At 45.7% G+C, this 15139-nt stretch overlaps 1 protein-coding gene across 2 annotated transcripts; it reads right to left on the reverse strand.

The window, feature by feature from the left end:
• Positions 1 to 4951: 4951 nt before the first annotated feature.
• Positions 4952 to 14255, reverse strand: PRSS23 (serine protease 23). Of its 2 annotated transcripts, XM_042959183.1 has the most exons (3): positions 14136 to 14255; positions 12259 to 12327; positions 4952 to 6475 (listed from the first exon to the last, which is right to left on the reverse strand). In XM_042959183.1, exon 3 carries the CDS (start codon positions 6460 to 6462, stop codon positions 5326 to 5328), a length of 1137 nt encoding a protein of 378 aa, XP_042815117.1. In that variant the 5' UTR covers positions 6463 to 6475; positions 12259 to 12327; positions 14136 to 14255; the 3' UTR covers positions 4952 to 5325. The 2 variants fall into 2 exon arrangements, with proteins under 2 accessions (XP_042815117.1, XP_042815116.1); XM_042959182.1 differs by lacking the exon at positions 12259 to 12327.
• Positions 14256 to 15139: the final 884 nt, after the last annotated feature.

Consider the following 15139-nt stretch of genomic DNA (forward strand, 5'->3'; position numbering starts at 1 on the left):
GAGAGAGAGAGAGTGTGTGTGTGTGTGCAGGGATCAGGGAGGGGCAGAGAGAGAGGGAGAGACAGAATCCTAAGCAGGCTCCAACTGTCAGCACAGAGCCCAACGTGGGGCTCGAACCCACAAACCATGTGACCCTGACCTGAGCAAAAACCAAGAGGTGGATTCTCAACCAATGGAGCCACCCAGGCACCCCTCTTTTTCTTTTTTAAATTGAGGTATAATTGATGTATTAGTTTCAGGTATATGACATAATAATTATATATTTGTATTTGTTGTGAAATGATCACAAGTCTAGTTAATATCTGGCACCATACGTAGTTACAACAAAATGTTTTTCCTGTGGTGAGAACTTTTAGTATCCACTCTCTCAGCAATTTTCAAATATGCAATACAGTATTTTTAATTATGGTCACCATGCTGTAATTACGTCCCCATGACTTACTTATTTTATAGCTGGCAATTTGTACTTTTTAATCCTTTTCACTCATTTCACCTCTTGAACAGACCAAATTTGTTCCTGCTAGGGGGCCTCACACTCCAGCTCCCTCAGCCTGGAACATTCTCCCCATACACGCTGATCTCCAATGAGTAGCTCATGTGTAGCAAGCCTGGGCTTGAGGTATTTTGCTAGTTCACCACTCCAGAGGGCTGTCTGCCAGGTAAGTCTACCCCAACAGCAGGAGGCAGAAGGTTATATCACTAGAGGTAAGAGCTAAGGAGGATGGAAGAGCTTGTGTTACCTGAAAAGCAGCAACCACTGAGGAGAGGACACAGATGTTTGCCCTTTCCCTCTTCCTCTGCTCCACCCCAGCCCACTGAAGGAGCTGGACCTAGAAGAGAGAGGATCTTTGAATCAGAGAGGAGGGTTTTAAGCCTTAAATTGCATTGAAATTTATTTGCCAAAAGGCAACTATGGAATCAGTCTGCCCAACTCCAAGGCCATTATGTTCCCACACCAGTCTGCAGTTCTAGCTCTTACCCTTGTTTATTCTTATCCTGAAAGCTGGTTTCTTTCTTTCTCTGGGCCAACAGCAGACTAAAAACAGACGTGTTATCTGGTAGGAATGGCCCATGTTTACCACCTAGCTACTCTAGACACCATCTCATCCAAAGGATTTTTTTTAATCTTTATGTATTTTTGAGAGAGAGAGACAGAGAGAGAGCATGAGTGGGGGAGGGGCAGAGAGAGAGGGAGGCACAGACTCTGAAGCAGGCTTCAGGCTCTGAGCTGTCAGCACCAAAGCCCGATGCCCAGGCTTGAACTCATGAGCTGTGAGATCATGACCTGAGCCAAAGTTGGACGCTCAACCAACTGAGCCACCCAAGCATCCCCAAAGGATTTTTAAATGCCCTTCCCCTATTGGAGGCCCTCAGAGTACTGATCCAAGCAAAGAAGGCACGCAGTAGGAACCACAGCAGAAGCAGAGACGAGACACGCGGGGAGCTGCTGCCCCAGTCCCTCCGAGATTACTGAGGATGGCTGTTGGTCTGCACTCCTTCCATACAGCGCTTTGAAGGGCTTACCAAGTTAAAGTGAGCAGACATGCTGGATTTCCCCAGGCATAGCTGGGAAATGCCTGCTGCCCTAGCCTCATTATTCACAGAATTCCTTTTCAATCATCAAAGAGCTCCATTCTGGATGAGAAACTAAATGGCCACTTTCCCAAATATCCATAGAAATCAATTGACAAAGGCAACTTCAAGGCATCCTTGAGCTGGTTCACGACAATGACTAAGAAAAGGGCCAGGCATGAAAGGAGAACTCAGACCAAGCAAGGGGAGGCAGACCAGTGCAGGGCCCGACTGCTAGACTCACTGGCTGAGGCCCCTTAAGCAGCCCTTAGAGAGGCAGTGCTGAGGATGCAGGCAGAACCCCTCATTCCCACCCCCATCACCCTGGATGGCTGTTGTTTGCCCTTCAGTAGCACATGGTAGATGGAATAGAAGCTGTTCATTCCGGTGTAGGCTTGATATCCTCAACAAGATCTGAACCAAAGACTCTGGTAGGCTTTGGAGAGTAGTCACTACCTTAAATATTGACCCAAGCATCACTGGGGACTTGTCCTCATACTGAGTAGGTAGACAGAGTCACAGAAAGAGAAGAACATGATCTTGATGTTCCAATTTACTTTCCAGTTTTTTTAAATTCATTTTTGCCCCCCCCCAAAAAAGAAAAAACTACGTATAACACTTCACTATTTTACCTCTTTATTTCTTTACCTCTTTAGCCCTATTTTTCTTTTCTTCTTTTTTGGACTAGCTTCTTTCTAAAATCCAAAATTCTGAATAAAGTCTATGGGAAAAAAGTATCCCTAATTCTGCTATAACTTTCTGACTCTCCGCGACACGTGATTTGCAAGTTTATCCTCTCCCACTTTACCCTCGGAGCATTTCCGAATCTGGATACAGGGTTCTGGTTAAACCCCAAACACACCAATATCTGATGCCACTAGGGTCTCATCATACTTTCCACACCATCACCTTGAGCAAGGGCTGTTATGGTGATCCCCAAGATGTAGTTATTAGAACACTAAATTGCTCATGGGCATTATATGAGAAAACGAGGGTTGAGTAATGGAAGATCTTTATTGACATGCTGATTTTAAAACATGAACAGGTCTCTTTACTACAGGACTTCTTAGAGTGTTCAAAGGGCAAATAGGCAATGCAATCCCTGATAAGGAGACGGAGTACTGGGAGGCATCTCCCTCCTCCTTGATGATGGTGCCCTTTTTGCTTGCGGTAGGAAATCTGGAAGGATGAGTTTTCGTGGCACACATTTTAGGAATGTTGTTCTACTCGTCTCACTAGGAATATACCCTTACAGTGTATAACTAATACATGTAAAACACTAATTATATTAATAATATCGTGAGAGTCCTTTCTTTGTCTTTTATTTCAAATCCACAAAGGTTTGATACCATGCTTCTCGTCACCACTGAAAAGCTGGGCATTTAGGATTATTTTATCACCTGTGAGTTATGTTGTACAGAACATATGGTGCTATTCTTTAGTAAATTATACCTGTTTGTGAACTAAACACTGATATTATTTTGACTTTCTGCCATTACCTACCCTTGCTGAGGCCCCAATTATTGTCTTCTGGAAAATAGCTAGTTCAGAAATGTGAGTAAAATCCTGTGAAATGGAAGGCTTGGCATAAACGATCTTGCCTACTCTGTTGTGTCACAAAGGTGACAGGGCCACATTGTGAGGCTTCCCCAAAAGCAGAGCAACAGTCTTCAGGAGAGAAATGATTTCAACACTGAAAGCAGCTGGGGATACTGACTTACTGTAAGATATAGTTTAAGATGTGTACCAATATAGTTAACAAATTACTTTACTGGTCAAGGGCTATGGTGTAAATGCTTCCAAATCCAAAATTTTGCAAAAAATCAAAATCAAGAAATCAGGTGCTTTACAAAAGGAGCATCTTTTTTTTTTTTTTTTAATTAGTTCTATGTGTTCAGTGAACTTCTTTTCACACCAAGCAAAAGCAAAAACAACCCCCACCCCCGCCCCAAATACCAAACATAGGGATGCAGACTGTCTTCTTCCTCAGGCTAGATTCCTGCTAGATTCCAAAGCAAACTGTACTGGAGCTCAGAAGAATCCTGGCGGGTCCTACATCTCTTTGCTACGCATAGTATTTCTTTTGTGACTTGAAGAAAGCACCATGACTGTACTTTTCTTCAGTGTCTTTTCAGGATTATTCTTCCGAAAAGCTCAAGAAACACAAACCAAAAGCCACACAGAGAATATCTAAGCATCAGTGCTGTATCTGAATGTCCTCACAAATAGTCACAAGCCAGGCTGTTACCTAAGGTATAAGCCCAGCAAACATCTGCCCTATAATCCATTTGCTTTTTTTTTTTCTCCACTGATCCATTCAGAAGATGTGCTCAGGCTAAGATGCATAAAATGAAAACATAAAATAAGTCAAATTCTTTGCTTTAGAAACTGTGATTATCATATTGATAAGACATTCATAAAGACATTGACTGGAGTGGTGATTCTGATCTGCTTCTCATTCTCCCAATTTCCAGTTTTGCCACTGTACTTGATCATATGTGCCTGTAGCCTAAAGCATCCCAGTAAAAGAGGCCCTTTTAAAGCTAGTGGGGAAAATGTCCTATAGGGTTTTTCTTAAAGCGCCATCCCAGTATTTTTACTATAAAATAAGTAAAAGAGGAAAGCTTGCAAGCTGCACAAGTACATAGCTCCCTGAAACCACACTGAAAACTATGTAGAATAATTTTGATTAGGTTGTAGGACTGTGCCAGTCTCCAAACAAGTGGTTATTCTGTTGTGACATCTGCCAAGCAATACGTCCATTGTTCTCTGGAATTTAATTCATTTTAAATCAGTCCATCCAAATGATAAAACATGAGATGTGCTATACTCCAGGGGTAAAATGAAATGATTGTTTTTGTGTGACCACAACCGTTAGCTGGGAAGTGATACAGCCTGTTCTAATTAGGCCCCGATTATTGTCTTCTGGAAAATAGCTAGTTCAGAAATGTGAGTAAAATCCTGTGAAATGGAAGGCTTGGCATAAACGATCTTGCCTACTCTGTTGTGTCACAAAGGTGACAGGGCCACATCGTGAGGCTTCCCCAAAAGCAGAGCAACAGTCTTCAGGAGAGAATGATTTCAACACTGAAAGCAGCTGGGGATACTGACTTACTGTAAGATATAGTTTAAGATGTGTACCAATATAGTTAACAAATTATTTTACTGGTCAAGGACTACGGTGTAAATGCCTCCAAATCCAAAAATAGTATACCTGCCTGTCTAAGAAGTATCGTGAAATTTCCTAAGGGTTGTATGGGTGGGGAATACTGCCATCTGGAAACATTAATGATTAGGCATTAAAAAAAAATACAAGAGGAATCTCAGGAAAAAATACACATACATACACACATAAGAATTTAAGAATTTATATCTCCCATATGCCACATATTTAATATAAACCTTTGAAACAAGTTCAGATGAAATAAAAATCAAAGTTCTCAGAAATTAAAAGATTAACTTAATTGCTAAATATTCCCTATCATCCCAAACATCAGCATGTTTTTTTTTCACTTCTATGCAAAAGAATGCCTTTAACCTGTTTAAATGCTATATAATACACAAACCGGTTTTCAAATAAAGCCAGTCATCTTGCAATTTTTAAAAATTAGGTAAAAGATAATTATGACACATTACACAAACACACACACACACACACACACACACACTCACACACACACCAATGACAAAATTTGGCCTGTCCTAAAATAAGTACATGGAGACCATTAAGTGCCGTCAGGAAGGAACCCTGGGTCACCCCTCCCTACAATCCAGGTAGTTTCCTTTAATCCAATAGCAAATCTGGGCATATTTGAGAGGGGTGATTCGAACAGCCACGTTGAAGTCCTGCGGAGAACCATTCATGTCTACCCACTGGTGCCCTGAAAAAATGCCAATAATTTTTCTCTCCCACTTCTGCTGCTGTCGCTTCCACATCCTCACATAGACCCCGGACCCGCTGGCCCCGGGCTGGGCATCACACTGCTGGTAGAGCAGGTCATAAGTTTCATCTTTAACGTCACAGAAGCGGTACACCAAATTGCCTGGTCGATCATTGTCATAACCAGAGAAGTGGATTCTGCCCCCCGGCAGCTGCTTGGCAGGAGGGCTTACCCCAATCTTCATGAACTTTCTCTTGTGGGGTTTTTTCAGTTCCAGGAGGGCATAGTCATAATCCATACCGATGTCGTTGGCATTGCCTTTGATCCAGCCCTTGGGCACGTGGGTGCGTTTCACTCGGATCCACTGAAACTTCATCTTCTCCGGCATGGCTGAGCTCGAGTCGTTGGCTCCTCGGCCACCATCTTTAAACTTGGGCTTCAGGAAGCCCACTCGAAGTTTCTGGGTTCCCTTCACGTAAGTTTTCCCATCGTGTATGCAATGGGCAGCTGTGAGCACATGCTTCTCTGCCACCAGGGTGCCCGTACAGCCTGTAGATAACTTCACTGATGTTGAGAAGGGATAGTTGAGCAAGAAGTCCTTCCCAAAAATGCTGAATCTGCTGTCATAGCCATAAATCTGCCGCTTCCTCCGAGACTTTCCTGAAGACTCTTGTCCCCCACCACTGCTGAGGACATAAATGCCCACCTGGGTCTCGGTGCGGCTGCCATTGGCATAGAGCGTTTCATAAGACAGGTACCGCTTGGCCTCTTCATAAGTGGGCAGTGGAGTCCCCTTGTGACACTGGGGTCCACATGAGGAGGACACCTCCAATTTGGCTTCAGCCCCGAAGTCTGGCTTGCCTAAGTTGAGGGTGGACTGGGGCAAGACCACAGGGAGGCGGTAAGCAGGCCAAGTGGGTTTCCAGTGGGCACCATAGGGGCTCACCTGCCCCACAGCACAGAGGAGGAGGAGGAGGAGGAGGAGGAGGAGCCCTGGAATCCCCGCCATGCTGAGCACCACTCTGTAGGAACAAAGATAAGCAGGTCAGGAGGGCAAGGGGCTCAGCACCGACTGACTGAGGAAACAGCCCGGCAGCATGCCTGTCATTGTTTCCAAATCTGTGAACTGTCCCAGGAATCAGGGTGTGGAGATGAATCCCTAGATAATGGTCTCACTTACAACACAAAGTCTTGACCTGGGAAAGTCTTTTTCGCGCTCAAAATGAATGGGTGTTCATTCCTTTCTGTGTTGAAGATGCCCCCAGTGATGCCCAACTGGGAGGCGGAGTGCAAACGTCATTAATCCCCAGATGAGCTGCTTGACTAGCCCCAGTTTCTGTGTAATTTTGAACCTTCTTTGGGCTAGATTCTAAATTTCTGCCCTCTCCTGCCTCCCTGATCCACCTGCCTTTCTTTCCTTCTTTCTGCTCATTCTCAGTACAGCATGTGCTTGGAAAATCCTCAGAGCAACTTGCTCATGTAAATTCAAATTACGCAGCTGACTGAATGACCCGGGCATCAAGGAAGGTTATAGCTCCACAGCATAACACTTACTGGGATTCATCTCAGTGGTTCCAAAGAGGGCACGAGACTTTTTTTTTTCTATGAATTTAAAACAAACTTAACTACTATAAATTTAGTTCCAGAGTAGCCAGGTCTCTAACAATCAAGCTATTCCTCCTTCCTTTGGATTTGGTTGTATACTATCAGGATCTCTGTCAAAGATCTGAAGCTCTAATATTGCCTCTGTCATCACGTTGTGAGCTTTACTGCTGGTTACTTTTCAGGTGTTTGTATCTATGTTCCTGGCTCATCCGAATCACTGGAATTTGGGCTTCTGCTAGCGCTCAACAAAAACTTATTGAACAAATTTATTGAATGAATACTTGTACTAATGGAAGAGTGAATGAATTAACGTGGCTAAAAAACCCCACAGTTTTGAATGATGCACACTGAGTGCTAATGACAGAGATGGATGTGGATGATGTGGTAACTCAGGGAAAGGGCATGAAATCCAGGTGTGGGGAGTTACAAGAACAGAGGAGCCATTTCAGGGGAGGTGATGCTGGAGACGGGTGCTGAAGGTAAAGAGAAGGTGGATAACATAAGGCAGAATGAAGGGGACACTTAGAGGGGACAACAGTATGCAAGGACACAGACATGCAACAGTGGAAGTCATTTCAGACATTTATTGTGTTTAGCTCAGCAAGGGTGGGAGAAAGGGCACGGTGGGGCAGCAAACAAGAGCCATATTATGCAAAGCTCTGTATACTAAATGAAGGAGTTTGGATTTTATCCTGACGTGTATGTTGAAAGATCTGGATCAATCATCCCACAAGAAAAATAACAATAAAAAACAAGATTGGGAGTACTTTCATAAGTATTCAAGCACCGGATGGCTCTGACTAGCTGTGAATCTTCTGTTCAGGAGAAGCTGACGTGGCAGGTGAAGTAATTTGTTCACAGTGAGGCATTCCCAAAAGGACAAGCAGGGGTTAGGTCTCAGAGGCTTTGTTACCTAGCAGGAGTGACGAAGAAACCATTTTCTCATCCCCCTTCTCTTCCTCTTTGAGAGTACAGACCTGCCTGCAACTTTTGGATGCCTTTTGCTTTCTTTCACATCAAACTGGAAAATCCCACTGATCTGATCTAGACCAGCTGAGCATGACAATCCACACTCCCAACGTCACTAAGCGAGCTTGCCCCAACCACTGCTGAGACCTTTCTGCTTGATTCTTTCTTTCTGATTCCACTTCTGTCAGAGAAAACAGGGATGGGCTAAAAAAGGAATGAGCTCCTGGAAAAGGTAATTCCTTGGGACTTCCTGATTGTTTGAAATTGTTTCTTTCTCTTTTTCCAAATAGGAAGAGTCCCTGGGCCCTTCTATAGGGAGGAAACACATCTACTTCTTTCTCTAAATCCTTAAAACCATAGGGCACATGTGTGTGCGCATACAGGTGTTTGCACGTGCTTGTTGTGGGGGGAGTGAGGGGGTGGATACAATCCTGACTAAAGGCTGTAAGTAGATGAGGGAGGGGATGCTAATGCTAGTAAAGCCATCCTCCCCAAAGGGGACTTCGGGGGTGGGATAGGTGTGGTGAGGACAACCCTTAAGGAAACTTCAGGAGATGGCTCTGTGTCTGATTATCCCCAAATTCTGGCTGAGGACCCAGTCCTTAAACATATCCAGGTCCTGGACAGCCTCTCCTCTATGTAAGCTGCTGTCCGCGTAACTAAACACCGCCCACACCAGAATACCTGCCAAGTGTGATATGTACTAGGAGCGCCATGTCTTGGACCCCTACACGCCACCTCCTCCTCCCTTTGACTAACACGGAGAATGCTGTTGCCTGCTGACACTGAGCAGCAGACGTGTTGGTCTCATATGCTCATCATCTAGAGCCTGCATTTTCGAATCTCAATCGGAAATATAAGTGTTAATTGGATCCTGGGAGTGCAGAGTCTGGACTATCTACTGCAGCAGAACTGCTCGAGTGCCATCTGTCTTTAACCCAACACAGAAACACCCATTGACAAGGGTGTCAAGGAAGAGAATGGCAAGAAAGAGTCTGAAACTAGTTCAAACACACTTTAAAATAATACATTTGACTAGGAACCCTATCTTAATGAATTATCCTCCTCTTAGGCAGAATTAACTCTAATCTCACTTTTCTAAGTGCTTTGCCTATATAGCAAGCCTGTTTAAAAAATGCTTTCAAAGTCCTTGAAGCATGTTTCATTTCACAGTGATGTTATGGCTTTTTTTTTTTAATGTCTGTCTTTCAAACAGAAAAAAAAAATGTTTTGGAACCTAGTGGGTCTGGAGAAATGGAGACAAGTCTTTTCCCGGGTGTGAGGGCTGGGCAGTCAGCTAGGCTCTCTCAGTAGCCACAACTTCAGTGCAGCCTCCCAACATACAGGATCAAATTTGTTCCTCAGAGAGATGACAGACAACTGTGCCAAGGACCTTTGGGGTCATTTACAAATCACAGAACGCTGGGAGAGAATGCTAAAGAGTCTACTGCAGATTATTATTAGGATATGAATATTCTCTATCGAATATTGATATTCTAGGTAGATGGGGCACCTAGGTGGCTCAGCTGTTACACAATGGACTCTTGGTTTCAGCTTAGGTCATGATCTCACAGTTCAAGCGTTGGAGCCCTGGCTGGAGCTCTGCAGCTGGCAGTGCAGAGCCTGCTTGGGATCCTCTCTCTCCCCCTTCCCTGCTCATGCTGTCTCTCTCTCAAAATAAATAAATAAACTCACAAAATATTCTAGGTAGAATATCCAATATTAATTAAATAATATTACTAATTCAGACCCCTTACAACTTAAATTCTGATCATGTAGCCTGTGAAGGAGAAGTCAGCCATCTATAAGGATTGCTAAACCAACAGGGTAGGTTGAAGCTTTAATCCTTTAGAGATAAACTTCTTAGGTACCTCAAAAACACTAATTTCTAGTAGTCTGAAATATTGTCCCCAATGTTCCTATATTATTGCTTAAACTCATTAACTTTTGTGATAAGACCTTGTTCTGATGTTTCATATCTTGATTAAATTTTCTTTGTAACTCTGAAAACTATAAAACTGCATTAAAAAGACTTTAATTCAGATTTAGAAATTAATGCAGACTAATTCAAGTCAAATTATTCCAACTGATTAAATTTTAAGTTTTATTGAAATATCATATAAGCTTCAGGTGTACAATCTAACAGCATTTAAATAACTGATTGTAAATTGGGAGATAAAGTTGTCCATTCTCAGGCTCCCTAATGGGTTTAAACTGACACCTGTACTAAAGGTTACAAACTTTATAAGCTGCTCCCCCCACCCTTATTCAAATGTGTGTTTAGGGTAGTTTAGAAACTATTCTGAATAGCAACCTGAACTGGATGATCTCTTTAGTCTTTTTAGTGCTGGTCATTTCAGGCCCGGGATTCTCTAATTTTATAATTTTCCAGGGTCACAAAAGTCCAGAGCAAGCACCGTGTTGTATACAAACAGGGTCTGCACCATCCTTTACTGCTCAGGAGCTTACTTTCACACAATTAAAGAGGAAGGAGGTAGAGGGAAAAAGGAAAATGTATCTTGTTAATCTCTCGCCTATCTGGGAGACCAGATTTCCCTCATCAGTTGGCCAAGAAAACAAATGCTTCCAGCAGAGGGCAGCTTTCAAGAATGGAGTAGAAGAATGGTTGGGTGTGCTGTCTCAGAAAAGTGTGAGGGGGAAACCTCACCCACTAAGGCCCTTTCCCTAGGCATTCACACCCTACCCTGACCCCTTTCCCATTATTAATACACCAACGATAACCATGATACTTAAAAATTAGGGTGATAGTTTTGTATTAATTTCTCAACTCAACTGATAATAAGTTCCTGAATAATTTCCCAGGACACAGTTTCCATTTTTATAAACTCAAAGCAAGTCTGCACTATGCCCCTTTAAGTTTATTTAAACAAACACTCTGGGATGGAAACAGAAAGAATAAAAACATTCATATCTTGGGGCACCTGAGTGGCTCAGTCAGTTAAGCTTCTGACTTGGCTTTAGCTCAGGTCATGATCCCAGGGGTCGTAGGATCGAGCCCTGAGTCAGGCTGAGCATGGAGTCTGCTTAGGATTCATTTATTTATTCATTCATTCACTCTCTCTCTCTCTCTCTCTCTCTCTCTCTCCCCCCTTCTTTCCCCTCCCCCTCTCCCTGGCTCTCTCTCTCTCAAATAAAAAATAAATAAACATTAATAATCTCATTATTGGAAAGGTAACTGATGGATTACATAACTTTAAATTCTCTCTTGCCTTCACAAATGAATAACTTTATCCAAATAGAACTGATGAAAATATGTATACTTAAAAAAAAAGAATGAAGATTTCCAAATCTTAGCCTCACTATATATAAATCCAGATGAAGAAAATTCAGGCCTACAACGTTTCATTTCTAGAAATAAGCTTTTATTGGCTAAAGATTCCTCACGTATATAATTATCTTTTTTACATTTAAAAAGATTATATATATATTTATTTATTTGAAGTAGGCTTCACACCCAGTGTGGAGCCCTACAGAGGGCTTGAACTCATGACACTGGGATCAAGACTTGAACTGAGATCAAGAGTCCGACGCTCAACCACCTAAGCCACCCAGGTGCCCTTATCTTTCAAAGTTCTCAGCTAAGTATCCTCATGTATCGCCTGAATGACAAACAGGATGAAAAGTTAAGGTGTATTACCATGTTTAGTAATACAGAAACTATTCCAGCTCTGTCTATCTGCTGCATAAGAGTTACACATTCTGTGTTTCATCACTCAATAGGAGCCACTGTCCTGCTGTCCACTGTCTACAAATATTTATAGTTTATGAGGATGCTGCTGCTTCACGGTCCACTAATCATCTTATGGTGAAGGGACCTTGCACATCATCAGAGACGTACAAACAACATCTATCTGCCTGGAGACCAGACACTGGAACCTCTCTGTCCTAGATCTGCACCTTAGTTTTCAAAACTGCAACAACACAGGTCTCCTCAAGAGGGCAAGAGTTTGGGGGAAGGATTTAACTCCTACAGCAAACAAGTGCTGGGCAAAAGAAAAAAAAAAATCTAATCCTCAGGACATACATTCTCTATTGTACAACAGATGAATTCCTGTGACCACTATAAACAGTAATGTCGAAACAAACAGTGGGAAAGTCTGTAGAGATAAAAGTTTTGGACACCATCTGGAAGGATAACAAAGGGTTTTCCATGGAATCTGTGGCCAGGAATACTGAACAGTGAAACCATGCTAATTCCTAAAGCAAATACCTAAAAACGAACAAAGCTCTGTGAACCCTCTGCAGCCAGGCTTGCTCTCATTTTCCTGAGTCACAGAACCTGTTAAAGGAAAACAGACCTAATCACATACTGGTTTAAGAATTATAGCCTGTACAGGAAAGAAATGCAGGGCGTTTACAAGCCCAGCCACCCTAAACATAACTTGTGGTCAAACGAAGTTTAACTTTTTCTCAGATTTTAGGCAAAATGAACTATCCTGGTGAGCTCGGGACAAACCTGGTGACAGAACAAGAACAGAGTGTATAAAATTCAGTGGTGAGACCAGGAGATGTGAATTCCCCAGAGTCAGGGGGAGTTATGCATGAATAAGGCCTGGTGGACTGAATCCTAAGGGATCAATGAGAAGAAACATGCAGGAGAACTTGAGGCTATTAAACACTGCAGACAGGGGCCAGTAATGTCCTCAGACCCACTAATGGGCACTTTGGCACTTAAACTACAGACAGAAAAGTGCACCCATATTCACCATCTAACTGAATAAGTTGTCAGTGTTACAAAAATAGGATCCCTATTAGTTACCTAGGAAGCTTCCTTTTCAGTTCAGGCACAGGAAAGCATGACAAGTTATCTCCTGACTGTTTAAGTGGGGAAAACACAGGTGAAGCAAGTTACTCAAATGCCGAAGGTGTGCCTACCACCAAACTTTCCCAAGTAAACATAGTGGCTTTTGTAGCATCTCCTAAATTCCTTCTCCCCACTCCACCTCCAATCTACTCCTGTCAGACTTGTGGAGAGACCCAGAGTCCTACCGCCTGTTTAAAACGTCTTGGACACCAGGAGGATCCTGAAACAAGTGCAGTAAATACCCTCTATTAATTGGCATTATGCTTTTGGCCACAGCTGACTTCAAACTATAAATTCAACCCCTTCCAGCAAGGCCACTGGCCCATCTGCTCCTGAGGAGCACGTAGGGACTCCTTATGTTCCGTCTCAGGGGCTGAGGGAAGCCAGACCATCCCAACAACAGATCCTGAGCAACCTGGAGCGTTCCACCAGCCAGGGGCTGTTTCTTTTTCTAAAGTCTCCGTGGGTGTCCCCGAAAGGACAATAAAACACCCAGGATTTTTATCAGCTGCTTTTTCGTGAGATGTTGGAAAGCAACCCTAATTTGTATTCTGGAGGGGAATGGTGGTTTTCCCTCATCGAGATAATTATTCTCCCTCCTCTTTTAAAACAATTTTTAAACTTTTCAAACTTTTATCTAAGTTAACTCGGGATGAATGTCCACAGGCCGTAGAAGAAACATTTGCCTCCAACAACGATGATAGTTCACAGATAGTTTACAGAGAAGCACGCAGTCATCACCCAAGGCTCCAGAAAAAAGATCCTATCCTAATCCCCAACCTGTGTTTGCTTGCCCTTTCTTTGCTGGCTAGGATGTGTTCATCATCACGTGCCCAGAGTTAAAAATTAATTCTCAGATCATGCTGGAATACACACACATGCAAAACTCAAAGAAAGTAAGAGGTGGTGGTGGGTGCGGGTGTGCGCGTGCGGGGGAGGTGGGGGTGTTGTCACAGCCCAGCTGCAGGCGAAACTGCCCAGAGCCGGCTCTTTCCCTACTCCCACCCAGCATCCAAGATAGCACTTTCCAATCCGTCCTTCCCACCCGCTGCACGGTGACACTGCGTGAATGCTAGCGCCCCGCAGCCCCGGAGTCTCCGCGGAGCTCCCAGCCCGGGTCCCAGCCCTCCAGCCCCGAGGTCGGCCCGGCGGGGTCTCGGGTGCCCCCCGCACGCAGCCCGCAAGTCACCCCGAGCCGCGCGCACCGGCCCTTTGTCCCGCTGCTCTCGGCGCCGCGCTCCCCGCGCGTTCCGGCGGTGCCCCCAGCCCGCGCCCGCACTCACCCGCGCCGAGCAGCCCGCCCGGGCCGCGGCTCGCCGCGCCGTTCAAACAGGTGTGGGCGCCGGGAGGCCGCGTGCGGCTCCCATGCCTGCCCCGCGGCGCGACCGAGTGCGAGCAGGCGGGCGGGCGAGCGGCGCCGGCAGCGGGCGGTTCCGCCCCCCGCGCCTCGAGAGGCCCGCCCGCCCCGCCTCCGGCCTCGGGGAAGCCGCGCGGCCGCCGCCCGCCCCCCACCCCCGCACCCTGCCCGCGCCCCCGCCCCCGCCCCTCGCCTCCGGCCCTCCCCCAAGCAGGGGTCGCCGTGCGGTCCGCGCAGGTGGGCCCCCGCGTTGCGGCGGCTGGCGCCGGTCCCGGCCTCTCCGCGCCAGTCCGCGCCGGTCTCGCGGAGGGCCCGCCCGGCCCGGGAGCCGCGCGCCTTCACCCTTCCGGCACCGCGCACCCCCGCGGCTCGGGCGCAGCCTCCGGAGCGAGCCTCGGGCCTTCGCCGCCTGCACTCAGCTGCCTGCTCGCGAAGACCTTGGGTGCCCCCCAAGGTGGTCCCCCAACCCCAGCCTAGCGCTAAGAACTCGGGCTACACCTGGGGCGTGGGGAGCCCCTCGGCAAATTGAGGAATTGTGGAAAATCTGTGCACTTGAGTTTTTAGGGGATGACCGAGTTCCTTCCCCGTCACGCAGTTCCTCTGAGGAACGCCAAGCTGCGTCCCGGTGGCAGGACCAGCAAAGCTTGGCATCCCTTTCGGCGCTCGGTGGGTGCGTAGGGTCCGGGGCACAGCAGGGCTGGGTGGCTTCCGAGTGGCGGGCGGGCTGGTGAGCCCACCGCCTCAGCTTTGCAGAGGGGCACCAGCTGGTGGAGCCACCTCCTCGCCCAGCGGGCCTGCTTCCTTGAGTCGCTGCTGGGAGCCCAAGTTCCGGGTCTCCCCCAGCCAGGCCGGTGACCACTCCATATAGGAACCTAGGGCTAGAGCTTTCCTCTTCACTCCCAAGTACATCAGTATTTAACAGAGATGACG

Source organism: Panthera tigris, chromosome D1 (genome assembly GCF_018350195.1).
Source record: "Panthera tigris isolate Pti1 chromosome D1, P.tigris_Pti1_mat1.1, whole genome shotgun sequence".
Lineage (NCBI taxonomy): Eukaryota > Metazoa > Chordata > Mammalia > Carnivora > Felidae > Panthera > Panthera tigris.

Bases quoted from the DNA above. Each gene is read 5' to 3' on its own strand.
- PRSS23 (XM_042959182.1), bottom strand. From the start codon at position 6,462: ATGGCGGGGATTCCAGGGCTCCTCCTCCTCCTCCTCCTCCTCCTCCTC.